The sequence below is a fragment of the Lissotriton vulgaris genome, chromosome 1_2, assembly GCF_964263255.1.
Source record: "Lissotriton vulgaris chromosome 1_2, aLisVul1.2, whole genome shotgun sequence".
In the NCBI taxonomy this organism is placed as follows: domain Eukaryota; kingdom Metazoa; phylum Chordata; class Amphibia; order Caudata; family Salamandridae; genus Lissotriton; species Lissotriton vulgaris.
The window spans coordinates 296743755-296765344 of record NC_141686.1 but is presented as its reverse complement, the minus strand read 5'-3'; the positions used below and the strand labels follow the sequence as shown (position 1 = coordinate 296765344).

General features: G+C 47.5%; 1 protein-coding gene across 2 annotated transcripts in view; it reads left to right on the top strand.

Annotated features, from left to right (window-relative positions):
• Positions 1–21590, top strand: part of TCIRG1 (T cell immune regulator 1, ATPase H+ transporting V0 subunit a3) — a 151071-nt gene that overhangs the window by 106599 nt on the left and 22882 nt on the right. The window contains exons 16-18 of one of the 2 annotated variants that reach the window (XM_086953278.1): positions 1324–1443; positions 3915–4088; positions 5572–5689. In XM_086953278.1, the coding sequence (XP_086809404.1) occupies positions 1324–1443; positions 3915–4088; positions 5572–5689 (412 nt within the window). The remainder of the gene's footprint in view (positions 1–1323; positions 1444–3914; positions 4089–5571; positions 5690–21590) is intronic. The other variant, XM_086953279.1, reaches the window with a different exon arrangement.

Genomic DNA, 21590 nt, shown 5'->3' with positions numbered 1-21590 from the left:
GCAGCCACTCTGCCTTTTCTTCTCTGGTTGCAGATGCCCCATTGCAGCCGCTCTGCCTTTTCTTCTCTGGTTGCAGATGCCCCATTGCAGCCACTCTGCCTTTTCTTCTCTGGTTGCAGATGCCCCATTGCAGCCGCTCTGCCTTTTCTTCTCTGGTTGCAGATGCCCCATTGCAGCCACTCTGCCTTTTCTTCTCTGGTTGCAGATGCCCCATTGCAGCAGCTCTGCCTTTTCTTCTCTTTTTGCAGATGCCCCATTGCAGCCGCTCTGCTTTTTCTTCTCTGGTTGCAGATGCCCCATTGCAGCCACTCTGCCTTTTCTTCTCTGGTTGCAGATGCCCCATTGCAGCCGCTCTGCCTTTTCTTCTCTGGTTGCAGATGCCCCATTGCAGCCACTCTGCCTTTTCTTCTCTTTTTGCAGATGCCCCATTGCAGCCGCTCGGCCTTTTCTTCTCTTACCTGTCAGGTTGCAGATGCCCCATTGCAGCCGCTCTGCCTTTTCTTCTCTGGTTGCAGATGCACCATTGCAGCCACTCTGCCTTTTCTTCTCTTTTTGCAGATGCCCCATTGCAGCAGCTCTGCCTTTTCTTCTCTGGTTGCAGATGCCCTATTGCAGCCGCTCTGCCTTTTCTTCTCTGGTTGCAGATGCCCCATTGCAGCCGCTCTGCCTTTTCTTCTCTGGTTGCAGATGCCCCATTGCAGCCACTCTGCCTTTTCTTCTCTTACCTGTCAGGTTGCAGATGCCCCATTGCAGCCGCTCTGCCTTTTCTTCTCTGGTTGCAGATGCCCCATTGCAGCCACTCTGCCTTTTCTTCTCTTACCTGTCAGGTTGCAGATGCCCCATTGCAACCACTCTGCCTTTTCTTCTCTGGTTGCAGATGCCCCATTGCAGCCGCTCTGCCTTTTCTTCTCTGGTTGCAGATGCCCCATTGCAGCCACGCTGCCTTTTCTTCTCTTACCTGTCAGGTTGCAGATGCCCCATTGTCTTTTCTTCTCTTTTTGCAGATGCCCCATTGCAGCCACTCTGCCTTTTCTCCTCTGGTTGCAGATGCCCCATTGCAGCCACTCTGCCTTTTCTTCTCTGGTTGCAGATGCCCCATTGCAGCCACTCTGTGCCCTTTGCTCTCTCATGCGCACTCCCAGGTTGTGGATCCATCTTGAAGCCCCATTGAAGCCCCTGTTCTTCCTTTTTCTCTCACCTCTCATGTTGCAGATCCGTCTTGATGAATCCTTGCACCCCTCTTTGCTTTTTCCTCCCACATGGCACCCCTGTTGAAGTTCTGCTTCGATGGACGTTGCAGACACTCTCCTTTCTTTCTCGCAGGTGATTGTCCAGGTGGCGCTGGTGGTCCTCGCGCTGCTCTCGGTTCCGGTTCTCCTCCTCGGTGACCCCCTCTACCTCTACATGAAGCACCACAACCGGAGATTACGTGGCCCCAGCTGGGTGAGTGGTCATTTGCTGAAAGAATGAATGAAATGAATGCAACAAGATTTAGCCAGTACACAGCCACTCCTAGAAGTGTCCGGTGCTCTGCTCATAGTAGGCGACTAATATTGAGCAAAAAGCCAAGTTTTCAACTGCTTTTTAAAAATGGAGATTGATTCCACTGAGCGAAAGTCTTGAGGGCGTTTATTCCAGGCCGAGGGCCCCAGATAGAAGACAGCATGCCCTCCGGCTCTGGTGTGACACATCTTGGGTTCCCTTGCTGGTAGCCTGTTGGCCGAAGACAGATTCCTAGTAGGAAGATAGAATCTGATTCTGAAGCCCAAGTAGCCCAGTCCAGGGTGATGAAGCGCTTTATAGACCAGGACCAGCACTTTAAATAGAATCCGCTTCCTGACCAGGAGCCAGTGAAGGTAAGGGGACCCATGCGTTCTCAATGGCGGGGTATGGAGCAATGGGCTGCGGTGTTCTGGACTACCTGCAGTCTGTTGATCCAGTAGCCCAACGAATCCAAATAGCGGGCATTCGCATAATCCAGCCTGGATGTAATGAGTGCCTGAATAACTGATTTCGAGGATGAAAAACGAGAAAACAAACATGTTTTCAAAATGCATAGCAGGCGCCCACCACAAAATCAGTTTGAGGTTCGAAGGATAGAAGGTTATCAAATATGATATGGACATTTTTTACTACTCCACCCTGCGGGCCCAGCGGGGAACTCTTATCTGGCCAAAAGGACAGACAAAAGGCATCTTGATTTTGACCAAAGGACAAAAGTTGGTTTTATGTGCATTACATTTTTGCTGCACAATCAAAGTGAGGGTTTGTAGGTGACCCGAGCTAGGAGGGTAAAAAAAAAACCTTTAAAATCCCCATTCCTTAGACAGAATACACAAACTTTATTGATAAAAGGATAATTAGAGAAAAGGCCTCGGTCTTACAAGGAAAGAGGAAACGTTACTACATCAAAGTAAGCGAGGTAGAGACAGTCCCACAAACGGCAAATAAAGCAGGGTGGAGGGTGGAGGGAGGGTCACCGAACAGTAGGTGAGGAGAGGAAGAGGAAGAGGTGCCACAGTAATGTAAGTGGGGAAGAAGAGGTGCTGCAGCACAGCGAGTGAAGAGGTAAAGATGCCACAGCACAGCACAGCAAAGTAAAGCAAGGCGGAGGGAGGGCCACAGCAAAGTAATGCGAGGCAGGGGAAGGGCCTCAGCAAAGTAAAGCAAGGCGGAGGGGGGGGCCACAGTAAAGTAAAGTGGGGCGGGGGAAGGGCCACAGCATAGTAAAGCGAGGCAGGGGAAGGGCCACAGCAAAGTAAAACAAGGCAGACGGAGGGCCACAGCAAAGTAAAACGAGGCGGGGGAAAGGCCACAGCAAAGTAAAACAAGGCGGACGGAGGGCCACAGCAAAGTAATGCGAGGCGGGGGAAGGGCCTCAGCAAAGTAAAGCAAGGCGGAGGGGGGGGCCACAGCAAAGTAAAGCGGAACGGGGGAAGGGGCACAGCAAAGTAAAGCGGGACGGGGGAAGGGCCACAGCATAGTAAAGCGAGGCAGGGGCAGGGCCACAGCAAAGTAAAACAAGGCGGACGGAGGGCCACAGCAAAGTAAAACGAGGCAGGGGAAGGGTCACAGCAAAGTAAAACAAGGCGGAGGGAGGGCCACAGCAAAGTAAAACGAGGCAGGGGAATGGCCACAGCAAAGTAAAACGAGGCAGGGGAATGGCCACAGCAAAGTAAATCGAGGCAGAGGGAGGGCCACAGCAAAGTAAATCGAGGCGGAGGAAGGGCCACAGCAAAGTAAATCGAGGCGGAGGAAGGGCCACAGTAAAGTAAATCGAGGCGGAGGAAGGGCCACAGCAAAGTAAAGTGAGGCGGAGGAAGGGCCACAGCAAAGTTAACTAGGTGGAGGGAGTGCCACAAAACAGCAAGCAAGGATGGAAAGATGCCACAGCAAAGTTAGCGAGGTGAAGGAAGTGCCACAGTACATCAAAAAGTACGTAAGGTGGGGGAAAGTACCACAGCACAGCGCGTTTGGTGAAGGAAGGAGCACAGCAATTGAGGTGGCAAAAGTGTCCGTACAGGAGGAAAATTAAAGGAAGCGCCACAGCACAGCAGTGAGGTGAAGTTCAGAGACCTTGACACCTCTGTCCACAGTGGATGCAATACAGTGAATACCAGTGCTACACATCTGTGGAGATAGGATTTTGTTTGCATGCGATTGAAAAAGAGCAAAGAAACTCTGAAGGTTAAGGCAGCAGGTAAGGTTTACCAGCATGCAGGGCTTGCCTCCTGCCTGTGAAGAGGAGATCCACCAGCAGGTGTCCTTACTGCCATGCAGACACTCATGAAACTCCATTCACAGTGTAAAGCCCAGAGTGCCAGGATTCATTCATTATTTGTGGCACTCGCAGGATCAAGCCAAGCTGTCTCGATATCCTTCAGTGATGGAGCCTTTATTTCTCTTCTGTACAGCAGCACTCCCTGGCTAGAAATGCAGAGACGTTGGATGAGACCTCTCCGCTGCTCGACTCGCCCACTTCTGTGAGTTCGAGACCGCGCCTGCAGTCACAGACCTCGAGAGAGACCACGGGGTCTGTGAATAGTGTCGACGTAGACCTCGAGCTTGCGGCGATTGAGCACGAAGAGGTAAGTGGTGTAGCATGGCCCGCTAGAGGTGGGTCTCAGATACCCTGGTGCTTTATAAACACATACCTGCACGTTCATAAAGTGCGCCGACTCTGCTCAGTTCTATTCCAGTGAGCAATGCATGATGCTGAAACCACCTGAGGCATAAACAACAAAAAATACCACCACAAAATCTTATACACCCGTTAACGCGAGATCAGGGGTGGCTTCAACCCTTTCCAGTTTTCAGCTTCTTCATTCCTACAGCTTTGCTCCCTAACTTTATTTGTTTTACATAGTCCTTATTCCCCACCATTTTCAACATACCAGTTTTTAACCGATTGGTTACTTTTTTTTTTATAAGTCTTATGCGTTCAGTAAAAATTACCAGATAAATTTAAATGCAAAACGCTCTCGGTTCACAAACCTTGGTGGTCATCTGTTAATTTATCTCTTGCTTGGAATGTCCCGGTGACGAGCTCCAGTTGTGATCACACAAATGAATGATGTCATCTGGGGAGCCCCTGAAGCTTTAAATAAGGAGGTGTCCATCTTATGGGTTGTGGCTGCTTCGTAGACATGTCAGGGGACTTGACCAAATGTGGAGGAAATTTAGAAGCATACAGGGGCATATGTACAAGCCCCTAACGCCACCGGAGAGACACTTTTTTGGATGCTCCGGTGGCGTTGCGCCATTCCCTGCGTTTATGATGTGGCGCTAAGCCATTTGATGTGGCTTAATGCCACCTTGTAAATATATCCCTTACCGCTGCAGTGGGAAAAGGTGCGTGCAATGGGTGTTGCAGTGGGCGTTCCATCCTAACACCCAACTCTTTTTGACGCTGCCTCAGATTTAAAAGGCTGGTGCAGCAGCAAAAACTAAGACCCGGAGTTAGAATGGATATGATGAGAAATTTGTAACTTATCCTCATTTTTTGCACTTTTTATGTGTGCTGCATTCTGTATTCTACATAGAATGAGCTAATCTCCTTTCAAGATTGTTTATGTGCAGGAAGGTATTCCTTCCTGCACATAAACAATCATCCCTGCAAAGCAGGCACCCTTGTACCATGCCGCTAGGGTGTCTGCGCTGGCGCTAGCAGCTTTATTTGCGCCAGCGCTAGGGGAACCGCTGGGGTGTACCATATTTTATAACTACTTATTAGAATACTTGGAGATTTTATTTGTTAATAGTACATCCCTTTCTAAGAGTTCAGTCTTTTATATCAAGTTCTTCCTACTTCTTATATTAATGAGTGCTCCCCTCTCATAGCGCCTGTTGGATGAGCATTCTACTCAAGGAGCTGTTGTTAGAAAAGTCCACTGGTAAATGCCTCTTTTAAAAAATAAAAAATAAACCTTCTCGAGGGCAGTTCTTCCTGGTATATCAGACAGTTTTGGTCCAATAGATGTGTTTTCAAGGCAGCGTCTGCAGCTCTACATGTAGCATTGGGTCCACAGCTTGGTTTAATATCTGGGGTTTTGGTCTCTTCCCGTCCCCCAGTTTGATATGTCTGACGTCTTCATGCATCAAGCCATTCACACCATCGAGTACTGTCTGGGCTGCATCTCCAACACAGCGTCCTACCTGCGGCTTTGGGCGCTCAGCTTGGCGCATGCCCGTGAGTACCTTGCAACCTTCTGTTAACCTATCTGTTATGATCATTCACCTCTCTTATCCCTGCTCTGATGACAAACCTCTCTTGTGATGTCTCACTTCTCTTATCCCTCCTCTGATGACAAACCCCTCTTCTGATGTCTCACCTCTCTTATCCCTTCTCTGATGACAAACCTCTCTTGTGATGTCTCACCTCGTATCCCTCCTCTGAGGACAAACCCCTCTTGTGATGTCTCACCTCTCTTATCCCTGCTCTCATCACAAACCTCTCTTGTGATGTCTCATCTCTCTTATCCCTGTTCCGATCACAAACCCCTCTTGTGATGTCTCACCTCGTATCCCTCCTCTGAGGACAACCCCCTCTTGTGATGTCTCATCTCTCTTATCCCTGCTCTCATCACAAACCTCTCTTGTGATGTCTCATCTCTCTTATCCCTGCTCTGATCACAAACCCCTCTTGTGATGTCTCACCTCTCTTATCCCTCCTCTGAGGACAAACCCCTCTTGTGATGTCTCACCTCTCTCTTATCCCTCCTCGGATGACAAACCTCTCTTGTGATGTCTTGTCTCTCTTATCCCTGCTCTGATCACAAACCTCTCTTGTGATGTCTCATCTCTTATCCCTGCTCTGATCACAAACCCCTCTTGTGATGTCTCACCTCTCTTATCCCTGCTCTGATGACAAACCCCTCTTGTGAAGTCTCACCTCTCTCATCCCTGCTCCGATCACAAACCCCTCTTGTGATGTCTCACCTCGTATCCCTGCTCTGATTACAAACCCCTCTTGTGTGTTTCACCTCTCTTATCCCTGCTCTGATCACAAACCTCTCTTGTGATGTCTCATCTCTCTTCTATCCCTGTTCCGATCACAAACCTCTCTTGTGATGTCTCACCTCTCTCTTATCCCTCCTCGGATGACAAACCTCTCTTGTGATGTCTCGTCTCTCTTATCCCTGCTCTGATCACAAACCCCTCCTGTGATGTCTCAACTCTCTTATCCCTGCTCTGATGACAAACCCCTCTTGTGATGTCTCACCTCTCTTATCCCTCCTCTGAGGACAAACCCCTCTTGTGATGTCTCACCTCTCTCTTATCCCTCCTCGGATGACAAACCTCTCTTGTGATGTCTTGTCTCTCTTATCCCTGCTCTGATCACAAACCTCTCTTGTGATGTCTCGTCTCTCTTATCCCTGCTCTGATCACAAACCCCTCCTGTGATGTCTCAACTCTCTTATCCCTGCTCTGATGACAAACCCCTCTTGTGATGTCTCACCTCTCTTATCCCTCCTCTGAGGACAAACCCCTCTTGTGATGTCTCACCTCTCTCTTATCCCTCCTCGGATGACAAACCTCTCTTGTGATGTCTTGTCTCTCTTATCCCTGCTCTGATCACAAACCTCTCTTGTGATGTCTCGTCTCTCTTATCCCTGCTCTGATCACAAACCCCTCCTGTGATGTCTCAACTCTCTTATCCCTGCTCTGATGACAAACCCCTCTTGTGATGTCTCACCTCTCTTATCCCTCCTCTGATGACAAACCCCTCTTGTGATGTCTCACCTCTCTTATCCCTGCTCTGATCACAAACCCCTCCTGTGATGTCTCAACTCTCTTATCCCTGCTCTGATGACAAACCCCTCTTGTGATGTCTCACCTCTCTTATCCCTCCTCTGAGGACAAACCCCTCTTGTGATGTCTCGCCTCTCTCTTATCCCTCCTCGGATGACAAACCTCTCTTGTGATGTCTTGTCTCTCTTATCCCTGCTCTGATCACAAACCTCTCTTGTGATGTCTCGTCTCTCTTATCCCTGCTCTGATCACAAACCCCTCCTGTGATGTCTCAACTCTCTTATCCCTGCTCTGATGACAAACCCCTCTTGTGATGTCTCACCTCTCTTATCCCTCCTCTGATGACAAACCCCTCTTGTGATGTCTCACCTCTCTTATCCCTGCTCTGATCACAAACCCCTCCTGTGATGTCTCAACTCTCTTATCCCTGCTCTGATGACAAACCCCTCTTGTGATGTCTCACCTCTCTTATCCCTCCTCTGAGGACAAACCCCTCTTGTGATGTCTCACCTCTCTCTTATCCCTCCTCGGATGACAAACCTCTCTTGTGATGTCTTGTCTCTCTTATCCCTGCTCTGATCACAAACCCCTCCTGTGATGTCTCAACTCTCTTATCCCTGCTCTGATGACAAACCTCTCTTGTGATGTCTTGTCTCTCTTATCCCTGCTCTGATCACAAACCCCTCTTGTGATGTCTCACCTCGTATCCCTCCTCTGATTACAAACCCTTCTTGTGATGTCTCACACCTCTTGGCCCTGCTCTGATCACAAATCCCTCTTGTGAGGTCTCACCCCTCTTGGCCCTGCTCTGATCACAAACCCCTCTTCTGATGTCTCACCTCGTATCCCTCCTCTGATGACAAACCCTAAAGCGCGAACAAGACCCTTGGGTATCAGAGCGCTTTCACAATTACATGATCATGATAACATAAGACAGTTATAGTTAAAAATAATATCATAATTGTTGATAAGGATTACAAAGATATATGGAGTATACATTCTTCCTCTATATGCTTGTTTAAGTATCTTTACCTTTGTCTTCTTTGTTCTCCATTAACTGGAATCTCTTGGATATCTCTTATTTGAGAAATTAGCGCGTCTATAAGATGATTAAGGAAGGAACTTGCTCATTAGAAATATCTTGGCCTCTTTCTTAAAATTTGCTAAGTTCGGAATTTCTCTGATGTTCTTGGGAAGTGAGTTCCATGTTCTCGGAGCTGCTCCTGAGAATGCTCTATCGTAGTTTTTTTCTTCTTGAAAATGGGTGGTCTCAATACCAGATCTTTGGCACTCTTAGCTGGTCTGCAACCTCCAGATATTTAATTTTTTTTGGCAAGATAACTAGGAGTGTTGCGATGAAGAGCTTTATGGGTGATGCACACCATCTTTAGCTGGATCCTGGCTTCGTACGGTAGCCAGTTTAAGGCTTTCAGGTGAGGGGTGATATGGTCGAATTTCCTTGATCCTGTGATAAGTCTTGCTGCTGCATTGAGGCACGCTTTTAATGGTGCTGTGGATGTTTTCGGTAGACCTGCCAATGTTGAGCTTCCATATTCAATCCTCGAAATGATCAGTGCTTTCACAGCTTGTTTTAGATCTGCGTCCGATATATATGGTTTCATTTTTCTTATGTAGTTCAGATGAAAACGGGCACTTTTTGCCATTGTTTTGATGTGGGCTTTCAGGTCGATGTTTTCATCCAGTGTGATCCCTAGTGATTTCGCTGAATCTACTAGGGTGGGAGTGCAATTAAGTGCCGTGATCAACTTGGACCATTCCTTCACTCATAATTGGTCCTTTTGTGGCGAGATGAGTAGAAATTCTGTTTTATTTGCGCTTAGTTTTAGATGATTGCTAGTTAGCCAATTTAGAGTCATTTTAAGGGCCTCGTTCATTACATTGATGTCATCCAGGGATGAGATCTTTATGTAAATCTGTGTACTATGGGACCCTACGGGTAAGTAGTGCGCTATATAAATGCCAATACATTACATTACATGTGGTATGATATTTTGGAATTTCGGAGAATCACTGTCAGGGGTTCGATATACAGGTTAAACAATGAAGGAGATAATGTAGATCCTTGTGGAACTCCTATTGTGTTAGGGCTTGATGGTGATAGAGCTTGGTTGATCAGAAATCTTTGGGTTCTATTCTGTAGGAAGGATTCAAACCAACTTAGTACCTTGCCAGATATTCCCATCCTTTCCCGGAGTCTGATCAACAGTTTTTCATGATTAACGGTGTCGAAAGCCGAAGTTAAATCAAGAAGGATAAGCAGACAAGATCGGTTGTGATCTAATGCCTGAAGTGCATCATCGACTATGTGTAAGATCGCCGTCTCCATGCTATGTCCCGCTCTAAATCTCGATTGACAATCATCCAATAATGAGAAATTGTCGATGTGTTGACTTAATTGATCTTGCACACATTTCTCTATTAGCTTGGCAAGAAGAGGAATGTTGGTTACTGGGCGGTAGTTATTTGGATCTGCTGGGTTCGCCGTAGGTTTTTTGATAATCGGTACTACTTGTCCTGTTTTTAGACATTCTGGAAGGCTCCCTTGGGATAGGGAGGCGTTTACAATTTCTGTCCATATCGGAATCACTGTATGGCCGATCTCTTTCAGGGATTTAGAAGGTAGTGGGTCATTGTAGTGATTATTGGTTTGATATCCGATAGCGTTTTGGCAATGCTTTTCTGATCCAGAATTTTGAAAGTGTCCCATTGTGCCTGGTTCTTTATCAAATTTTCTGCCCTTTTTGTTGTGTTAATGTCTAATGATGGTGTAAAGTGTTCCAGGTTGTCTGCTGCATTCTTGAGTTCTCTTTCCATATTGTTAGCTTTGTCGGTGAAGAAGTTTGAGAATTCTTCGCAGCTTAGTTGCGTTTTGGTGATTTCTTGGGCAGTTTTGGCCAGCTTATTTAATTGCGGTTTTAGAATCTCAAATAATTTCCGTGGTCTGTTTTTGGCGTTGTCTAATTCGGATCTAATGAATTTCTTCTTGGAGTTAAGGATCTTTTTGTTGTATTCATTTCTAATTTTTCTGAGGGATTTCAGTTTTGGGGATGATGGGTGTTGTCTCCATTTTCTTTCTGCCAATCTCAATTTTCGCCTGTCCTCGTTCAGTGTCCCATTAAACCAAGGGTTTTTAGCCTTTTCGGTAACACTTTTCAGTTTTAGTGGCATGATGTTGTCTACTATTTTTATTACTGTGGTAGAATAGTGATTAGTTAGATCGCTCACCTTCTGCAAATTGTGGGGTAGGTTTAGTTCTTTTTCACATCTTTCAATTAATAATTCCGTATTTGCATCTCATTCTTATCCCTCCTCTGATGACAAACCCCTCTTGTGATGTCTCACCTCTCTTATCCCTCCTCGGATGACAAACCCCTCTTGTGATGTCTCACCTCTCTCTTATCCCTCCTCGGATGACTAACCTCTCTTGTGATGTCTCATCTCTCTTATCCCTCCTCGGATGACAAACCCCTCTTGTGATGTCTCACCTCTCTCTTATCCCTCCTCGGATGACTAACCTCTCTTGTGATGTCTCATCTCTCTTATCCCTCCTCGGATGACAAACCTCTCTTGTGATGTCTCACCTCTCTTATCGCTGCCCTTATCACAAACCTCTCTTGTGATGTCTCACCTCTTATCCCTGCTCTGATCACAAACCTCTCTTGTGATGTCTCACCTCCCGTATCCCTGCTCTGATCACAAACCCCTCTTGTGATGGCTCACCTCATTCTTATCCCTACTCTCATGACAAACCCCTCTTGTGATGTCTCACCTCTCTTATCCCTCCTCGGATGACAAACCCCTCTTGTGATGTCTCACCTCTTGTCCCTGCTCTGATGACAAACCTCTCTTGTGATGTCTCACCTTTCTTATTTCTGCTCTGATCACAAACCTCTCTTGTGATGTCTCACCTCTCTTATCCCTGCTCCGATGACAAGCCCCTCTTGTGATGTCTCACCTCTCTTATCCCTGCTCTGATCACAAACCTCTCTTGTGATGTCTCACCTCTCTAATCCCTGCTCTGATCACAAACCCCTCTTGTGATGTCTCACCTCTCTTATCCCTCCTCTGATGACAAACCCCTCTTGTGATGTCTCACCTCTCTCTCATCCCTGCTCTGATCACAAACCCTCTTGTGATATCTCACCTCTCTGATATCCCTGCTCTGATGACAAACCTCTCTTGTGATGTCTCACGTCTCTTATCCCTCCTCTGAAGACAAACCCCTCTTGTGATGTCTCACGTCTTATCCCTGCTCTCATCACAAACCTCTCTTGTGATGTCTCACCTCTTATCCCTCCTCTGATGACAAACCTCTCTTGTGATGTCTCACCTCTCTCTCATCCCTGCTCTGATCACAAACCCCTCTTGTGATGTCTCACCTCTCTTATCCTTCTCTGATGACAGACCCCTCTTGTGATATCTCACCTCGCTGATATCCCTGCTCTGATGACAAACCTCTCTTGTGATGTCTCACCTCTTGTCCCTGCTCTGATGACAAACCCCTCTTGTGATGTCTCACGTCTCTTATCCCTCCTCTGAAGACAAACCTCTCTTGTGATGTCTCACGTCTCTTATCCCTCCTCTGAAGACAAACCTCTCTTGTGATGTCTCACCTCTTATCCCTGCTCTCATCAAAAACCTCTCTTGTGATGTCTCACCTCTTGTCCCTGCTCTGATGACAAACCCCTCTTGTGATGTCTCACGTCTCTTATCCCTCCTCTGAAGACAAACCTCTCTTGTGATGTCTAACGTCTCTTATCCCTCCTCTGAAGACAAACCTCTCTTGTGATGTCTCACCTCTTATCCCTGCTCTCATCAAAAACCTCTCTTGTGATGTCTCACCTCTCTTATCCCTCCTCTGAAGACAACCCCCTCTTGTGATGTCTCATCTCTTATCCCTGCTCTGATCACAAACCTCTCTTGTGATGTCTCACCTCTCTCTTATCCCTCCTCTGATCACAAACCCCTCTTGTGATGTCTCACCTCTTATCCCTGCTCTGATCACAAACCTCTCTTGTGATGTCTCACCTCTCTTATCCCTTCTCTGATGACAAACCCCTCTTGTGATGTCTCACCTCTCTTATCCCTCCTCTGATCACAAACCCCTCTTGTGATGTCTCACCTCTCTTATCCCTCCTCTGATCACAAACCCCTCTTGTGATGTCTCACCTCTCTTATCCCTCCTCTGATCACAAACCCCTCTTGTGATGTCTCACCTCTCTTATCCCTGCTCTGATCACAAACCTCTTGTGATGTCTCACCTCTCTTATCCCTTCTCTGATCACAAACCCCTCTTGTGATGTCTCACCTCTCTTATCCCTCCTCTGATGACAAACCCCTCTTGTGATGTCTCACCTCTCTTATCCCTGCTCTGATCACAAACCTCTCTTGTGATGTCTCACCTCTCTTATCCCTTCTCTGATCACAAACCCCTCTTGTGATGTCTCACCTCTCTTATCCCTTCTCTGATCACAAACCTCTCTTGTGATGTCTCACCTCTCTTATCCCTGCTCCGATGACAAGCCCCTCTTGTGATGTCTCACCTCTCTTATCCCTGCTCTGATCACAAACCTCTCTTGTGATGTCTCACCTCTCTAATCCCTGCTCTGATCACAAACCCCTCTTGTGATGTCTCACCTCTCTTATCCCTCCTCTGATGACAAACCCTTCTTGTGATGTCTCACCTCTCTCTCATCCCTGCTCTGATCACAAACCCTCTTGTGATATCTCACCTCTCTGATATCCCTGCTCTGATGACAAACCTCTCTTGTGATGTCTCACGTCTCTTATCCCTCCTCTGAAGACAAACCCCTCTTGTGATGTCTCACGTCTTATCCCTGCTCTCATCAAAAACCTCTCTTGTGATGTCTCACCTCTTATCCCTCCTCTGATGACAAACCTCTCTTGTGATGTCTCACCTCTCTCTCATCCCTGCTCTGATCACAAACCCCTCTTGTGATGTCTCACCTCTCTTATCCTTCTCTGATGACAGACCCCTCTTGTGATATCTCACCTCGCTGATATCCCTGCTCTGATGACAAACCTCTCTTGTGATGTCTCACCTCTTGTCCCTGCTCTGATGACAAACCCCTCTTGTGATGTCTCACGTCTCTTATCCCTCCTCTGAAGACAAACCTCTCTTGTGATGTCTCACGTCTCTTATCCCTCCTCTGAAGACAAACCTCTCTTGTGATGTCTCACCTCTTATCCCTGCTCTCATCAAAAACCTCTCTTGTGATGTCTCACCTCTTGTCCCTGCTCTGATGACAAACCCCTCTTGTGATGTCTCACGTCTCTTATCCCTCCTCTGAAGACAAACCCCTCTTGTGATGTCTCACCTCTCTTATCCCTGCTCTGATCACAAACCTCTCTTGTGATGTCTCACCTCTCTTATCCCTTCTCTGAAGACAACCCCCTCTTGTGATGTCTCATCTCTTATCCCTGCTCTGATCACAAACCTCTCTTGTGATGTCTCACCTCTCTCTTATCCCTCCTCTGATCACAAACCCCTCTTGTGATGTCTCACCTCTTATCCCTGCTCTGATCACAAACCTCACTTGTGATGTCTCACCTCTCTTATCCCTTCTCTGATGACAAACCCCTCTTGTGATGTCTCACCTCTCTTATCCCTCCTCTGATCACAAACCCCTCTTGTGATGTCTCGCCTCTCTTATCCCTGCTCTGATCACAAACCTCTTGTGATGTCTCACCTCTCTTATCCCTTCTCTGATCACAAACCCCTCTTGTGATGTCTCACCTCTCTTATCCCTCCTCTGATGACAAACCCCTCTTGTGATGTCTCACCTCTCTTATCCCTGCTCTGATCACAAACCTCTCTTGTGATGTCTCACCTCTCTTATCCCTTCTCTGATCACAAACCCCTCTTGTGATGTCTCACCTCTCTTATCCCTTCTCTGATCACAAACCCCTCTTGTGATGTCTCACCTCTCTTATCCCTCCTCGGATGACAAACCTCTCTTGTGATGTCTCATCTCTCTTATCCCTCCTCTGATCACAAACCCCTCTTGTGATGTCTCACCTCTTATCCCTCCTCTGATCACAAACCCCTCTTGTGATGTCTCACCTCTTATCCCTGCTCTGATCACAAACCGCTCTTGTGATGTCTCACCTCTCTTATCCCCGCTCTGATGACAAACCCCTCTTGTGAGGTCTCACCTCTCTTATCCCTGCTCTGATGACAAACCTCTCTTGTGATGTCTCACCTCTCTCTTATCCCTCCTCGGATGACAAACCTCTCTTGTGATGTCTCATCTCTCTTATCGCTGCTCTGATGACAAACCTCTCTTGTGATGTCTCACCTCTCTCTTATCCCTCCTCTGATGACAAACCCCTCTTGTGATGTCTCACCTCTCTTATCCCTCCTCTGATGACAAACCCCTCTTGTGATGTCTCACCTCTTATCCCTGCTCTGATCACAAACCTCTCTTGTGATGTCTCACCTCTCTTATCCCTTCTCTGATGACAAACCCCTCTTGTGATGTCTCACCTCTCTTATCCCTCCTCTGATCACAAACCCCTCTTGTGATGTCTCACCTCTCTTATCCCTCCTCTGATCACAAACCCCTCTTGTGATGTCTCACCTCTCTTATCCCTCCTCTGATCACAAACCCCTCTTGTGATGTCTCACCTCTCTTATCCCTGCTCTGATCACAAACCTCTTGTGATGTCTCACCTCTCTTATCCCTTCTCTGATCACAAACCCCTCTTGTGATGTCTCACCTCTCTTATCCCTCCTCTGATGACAAACCCCTCTTGTGATGTCTCACCTCTCTTATCCCTGCTCTGATCACAAACCTCTCTTGTGATGTCTCACCTCTCTTATCCCTTCTCTGATCACAAACCCCTCTTGTGATGTCTCACCTCTCTTATCCCTTCTCTGATCACAAACCTCTCTTGTGATGTCTCACCTCTCTTATCCCTGCTCCGATGACAAGCCCCTCTTGTGATGTCTCACCTCTCTTATCCCTGCTCTGATCACAAACCTCTCTTGTGATGTCTCACCTCTCTAATCCCTGCTCTGATCACAAACCCCTCTTGTGATGTCTCACCTCTCTTATCCCTCCTCTGATGACAAACCCTTCTTGTGATGTCTCACCTCTCTCTCATCCCTGCTCTGATCACAAACCCTCTTGTGATATCTCACCTCTCTGATATCCCTGCTCTGATGACAAACCTCTCTTGTGATGTCTCACGTCTCTTATCCCTCCTCTGAAGACAAACCCCTCTTGTGATGTCTCACGTCTTATCCCTGCTCTCATCAAAAACCTCTCTTGTGATGTCTCACCTCTTATCCCTCCTCTGATGACAAACCTCTCTTGTGATGTCTCACCTCTCTCTCATCCCTGCTCTGATCACAAACCCCTCTTGTGATGTCTCACCTCTCTTATCCTTCTCTGATGACAGACCCCTCTTGTGATATCTCACCTCGCTGATATCCCTGCTCTGATGACAAACCTCTCTTGTGATGTCTCACCTCTTGTCCCTGCTCTGATGACAAACCCCTCTTGTGATGTCTCACGTCTCTTATCCCTCCTCTGAAGACAAACCTCTCTTGTGATGTCTCACGTCTCTTATCCCTCCTCTGAAGACAAACCTCTCTTGTGATGTCTCACCTCTTATCCCTGCTCTCATCAAAAACCTCTCTTGTGATGTCTCACCTCTTGTCCCTGCTCTGATGACAAACCCCTCTTGTGATGTCTCACGTCTCTTATCCCTCCTCTGAAGACAAACCCCTCTTGTGATGTCTCACCTCTCTTATCCCTGCTCTGATCACAAACCTCTCTTGTGATGTCTCACCTCTCTTATCCCTTCTCTGAAGACAACCCCCTCTTGTGATGTCTCATCTCTTATCCCTGCTCTGATCACAAACCTCTCTTGTGATGTCTCACCTCTCTCTTATCCCTCCTCTGATCACAAACCCCTCTTGTGATGTCTCACCTCTTATCCCTGCTCTGATCACAAACCTCACTTGTGATGTCTCACCTCTCTTATCCCTTCTCTGATGACAAACCCCTCTTGTGATGTCTCACCTCTCTTATCCCTCCTCTGATCACAAACCCCTCTTGTGATGTCTCACCTCTCTTATCCCTGCTCTGATCACAAACCTCTTGTGATGTCTCACCTCTCTTATCCCTTCTCTGATCACAAACCCCTCTTGTGATGTCTCACCTCTCTTATCCCTCCTCTGATGACAAACCCCTCTTGTGATGTCTCACCTCTCTTATCCCTGCTCTGATCACAAACCTCTCTTGTGATGTCTCACCTCTCTTAGCCCTTCTCTGATCACAAACCCCTCTTGTGATGTCTCACCTCTCTTATCCCTTCTCTGATCACAAACCCCTCTTGTGATGTCTCACCTCTCTTATCCCTCCTCGGATGACAAACCTCTCTTGTGATGTCTCATCTCTCTTATCCCTCCTCTGATCACAAACCCCTCTTGTGATGTCTCACCTCTTATCCCTCCTCTGATCACAAACCCCTCTTGTGATGTCTCACCTCTCTTATCCCTGCTCTGATCACAAACCCCTCTTGTGATGTCTCACCTCTTATTCCTGCTATGATCACAAACCACTCTTGTGATGTCTCACCTCTCTTATCCCCGCTCTGATGACAAACCCCTCTTGTGAGGTCTCACCTCTCTTATCCCTGCTCTGATGACAAACCTCTCTTGTGATGTCTCATCTCTTTTATCCCCGCTCTGATGACAAACCTCTCTTGTGGTGTCTCACCTCTCTCTTATCCCTCCTCGGATGACAAACCTCTCTTGTGATGTCTCATCTCTCTTATCGCTGCTCTGATGACAAACCTCTCTTGTGATGTCTCACCTCTCTCTTATCCCTCCTCTGATGACAAACCCCTCTTGTGATGTCTCACCTCTCTTATCCCTGCTCTGATCACAAACCCCTCTTGTGATGTCTCACCTCTCTTATCCCTGCTCTGATGACAAACCTCTCTTGTGATGTCTCATCTCTCTTCCCCCTCCTCTGATCACAAACCTCTCTTGTGATGTCTCATCTCTTATCCCTGCTCTGATCACAAACCTCTCTTGTGATGTCTCACCTCTCTTATCCCTGCTCTGATGACAAACCCCTCTTGTGATGTCTCACCTCTCTCTTATCCCTCCTCTGATGACAAACCCCTCTTGTGATGTCTCACCTCTTATCCCTCCTCTGATCACAAACCCCTCTTGTGATGTCTCACCTCTCTCTTATCCCTGCTCTGATCACAAACCCCTCTTGTGATGTCTCACCTCTTATCCCTCCTCTGATCACAAACCCCTCTTGTGATGTCTCACCTCTTATCCCTGCTCTGATCACAAACCTCTCTTGTGATGTCTCACCTCTCTCTTATCCCTCCTCTGATCACAAACCCCTCTTGTGATGTCTCACCTCTCTCTTATCCCTGCTCTGATCACAAACCCCTCTTGTGATGTCTCACCTCTTATCCCTCCTCTGATCACAAACCCCTCTTGTGATGTCTCACCTCTTATCCCTGCTCTGATCACAAACCTCTCTTGTGATGTCTCACCTCTCTCTTATCCCTCCTCTGATCACAAACCTCACTTGTGATGTCTCACCTCTCTTATCCCTTCTCTGATGACAAACCCCTCTTGTGATGTCTCACCTCTCTTATCCCTCCTCTGATCACAAACCCCTCTTGTGATGTCTCACCTCTCTTATCCCTGCTCTGATCACAAACCTCTCTTGTGATGTCTCACCTCTCTTATCCCTTCTCTGATGACAAACCTCTCTTGTGATGTCTCACCTCTCTTATCCCTTCTCTGATGACAAACCCCTCTTGTGATGTCTCACCTCTCTTATCCCTCCTCTGATCACAAACCCCTCTTGTGATGTCTCACCTCTCTTATCCCTGCTCTGATCACAAACCTCTTGTGATGTCTCACCTCTCTTATCCCTTCTCTGATCACAAACCCCTCTTGTGATGTCTCACCTCTCTTATCCCTCCTCTGATGACAAACCCCTCTTGTGATGTCTCACCTCTTATCCCTGCTCTGATCACAAACCTCTCTTGTGATGTCTCACCTCTCTTATCCCTTCTCTGATCACAAACCCCTCTTGTGATGTCTCACCTCTCTTATCCCTTCTCTGATCACAAACCCCTCTTGTGATGTCTCACCTCTCTTATCCCTCCTCGGATGACAAACCTCTCTTGTGATGTCTCATCTCTCTTATCCCTCCTCTGATCACAAACCCCTCTTGTGATGTCTCACCTCTTATCCCTCCTCTGATCACAAACCCCTCTTGTGATGTCTCACCTCTCTTATCCCTGCTCTGATCACAAACCCCTCTTGTGATGTCTCACCTCTTATCCCTGCTCTGATCACAAACCGCTCTTGTGATGTCTCACCTCTCTTATCCCCGCTCTGATGACAAACCCCTCTTGTGAGGTCTCACCTCTCTTATCCCTGCTCTGATGACAAACCTCTCTTGTGATGTCTCACCTCTCTCTTATCCCTCCTCGGATGACAAACCTCTCTTGTGATGTCTCATCTCTCTTATCGCTGCTCTGATGACAAACCTCTCTTGTGATGTCTCACCTCTCTCTTATCCCTCCTCTGATGACAAACCCCTCTTGTGATGTCTCACCTCTCTTATCCCTCCTCTGATGACAAACCCCTCTTGTGATGTCTCACCTCTTATCCCTGCTCTGATCACAAACCTCTCTTGTGATGTCTCACCTCTCTTATCCCTTCTCTGATCACAAACCCCTCTTGTGATGTCTCACCTCTCTTATCCCTTCTCTGATCACAAACCCCTCTTGTGATGTCTCACCTCTCTTATCCCTCCTCGGATGACAAACCTCTCTTGTGATGTCTCATCTCTTATCCCTCCTCTGATCACAAACCCCTCTTGTGATGTCTCACCTCTTATCCCTCCTCTGATCACAAACCCCTCTTGTGATGTCTCACCTCTCTTATCCCTGCTCTGATCACAAACCCCTCTTGTGATGTCTCACCTCTTATCCCTGCTCTGATCACAAACCGCTCTTGTGATGTCTCACCTCTCTTATCCCCGCTCTGATGACAAACCCCTCTTGTGAGGTCTCACCTCTCTTATCCCTGCTCTGATGACAAACCTCTCTTGTGATGTCTCATCTCTTTTATCCCCGCTCTGATGACAAACCTCTCTTGTGGTGTCTCACCTCTCTCTTATCCCTCCTCGGATGACAAACCTCTCTTGTGATGTCTCATCTCTCTTATCGCTGCTCTGATGACAAACCTCTCTTGTGATGTCTCACCTCTCTCTTATCCCTCCTCTGATGACAAACCCCTCTTGTGATGTCTCACCTCTCTTATCCCTGCTCTGATCACAAACCCCTCTTGTGATGTCTCACCTCTCTTATCCCTCCTCTGATGACAAACCTCTCTTGTGATGTCTCATCTCTTATCCCTGCTCTGATCACAAACCTCTCTTGTGATGTCTCACCTCTCTTATCCCTGCTCTGATGACAAACCCCTCTTGTGATGTCTCACCTCTCTCTTATCCCTCCTCTGATGACAAACCCCTCTTGTGATGTCTCACCTCTTATCCCTCCTCTGATCACAAACCCCTCTTGTGATGTCTCACCTCTCTCTTATCCCTGCTCTGATCACAAACCCCTCTTGTGATGTCTCACCTCTTATCCCTCCTCTGATCACAAACCCCTCTTGTGATGTCTCACCTCTTATCCCTGCTCTGATCACAAACCTCTCTTGTGATGTCTCACCTCTCTCTTATCCCTCCTCTGATCACAAACCCCTCTTGTGATGTCTCACCTCTCTCTTATCCCTGCTCTGATCACAAACCCCTCTTGTGATGTCTCACCTCTTATCCCTCCTCTGATCACAAACCCCTCTTGTGATGTCTCACCTCTTATCCCTGCTCTGATCACAAACCTCTCTTGTGATGTCTCACCTCTCTCTTATCCCTCCTCTGATCACAAACCCCTCTTGTGATGTCTCACCTCTTATCCCTGCTGTGATCACAAACCTCTCTTGTGATGTCTCACCTCTCTCTTATCCCTCCTCTGATCACAAACCCCTCTTGTGATGTCTCACCTCTCTTATCCCGGCTCTGATCACAAACCCCTCTTGTGATGTCTCACCTCTCTTATCCCTCCTCTGATCACAAACCCCTCTTGTGATGTCTCCCCTCTCTTATCCCTCCTCTGATCACAAACCCCTCGTGTGATGTCGCACCTCTCTTATCCCTCCTCTGATCACAAACCCCTCTTGTGATGTCTCACCTCTTATCCCTCCTCTGATCACAAACCCCTCTTGTGATGTCTCACCTTTATCGCTGCTCCGATCACAAATCCCTCTTGATATGTTTTATCTCTTATCCCTTCTCTGATGACAAACCTCTCTTGTGATGTCTCACCTCTCTTATCCCTGCTGTGATCACAAACCCCTCTTGTGATGTTTCACCTCTCTCTCATCCCTGCTCTGATCACAAACCTCTCATGTGATGTCTCACCTCTCTTCCCCCTCCTCTGATCACAAACCTCTCTTGTGATGTCTCATCTCTCTTATCCCTGCTCTGATCACAAACCTCTCTTGTGATGTCTCACCTCTCTTATCCCTGCTCTGATCACAAACCTCTCTTGTGATGTCGCACCTCTCTCTTATCCCTCCTCTGATCACAAACCCCTCTTGTGATGTCTCACCACTTATCCCTCCTCTGATCACAAACCCCTCTTGTGATGTCTCACCTCTCTCTTATCCCTGCTCTGATCACAAACCCCTCTTGTGATGTCTCACCTCTTATCCCTCCTCTGATCACAAACCCCTCTTGTGATGTCTCACCTCTTATCCCTGCTCTGATCACAAACCTCTCTTGTGATGTCTCACCTCTCTCTTATCCCTCCTCTGATCACAAACCCCTCTTGTGATGTCTCACCTCTTATCCCTGCTGTGATCACAAACCTCTCTTGTGATGTCTCACCTCTCTCTTATCCCTCCTCTGATCACAAACCCCTCTTGTGATGTCTCACCTCTTATCCCTGCTGTGATCACAAACCTCTCTTGTGATGTCTCACCTCTCTCTTATCCCTCCTCTGATCACAAACCCCTCTTGTGATGTCTCACCTCTCTTATCCCGGCTCTGATCACAAACCCCTCTTGTGATGTCTCACCTCTCTTATCCCTCCTCTGATCACAAACCCCTCTTGTGATGTCTCCCCTCTCTTATCCCTCCTCTGATCACAAACCCCTCGTGTGATGTCGCACCTCTCTTATCCCTCCTCTGATCACAAACCCCTCTTGTGATGTCTCACCTCTTATCCCTCCTCTGATCACA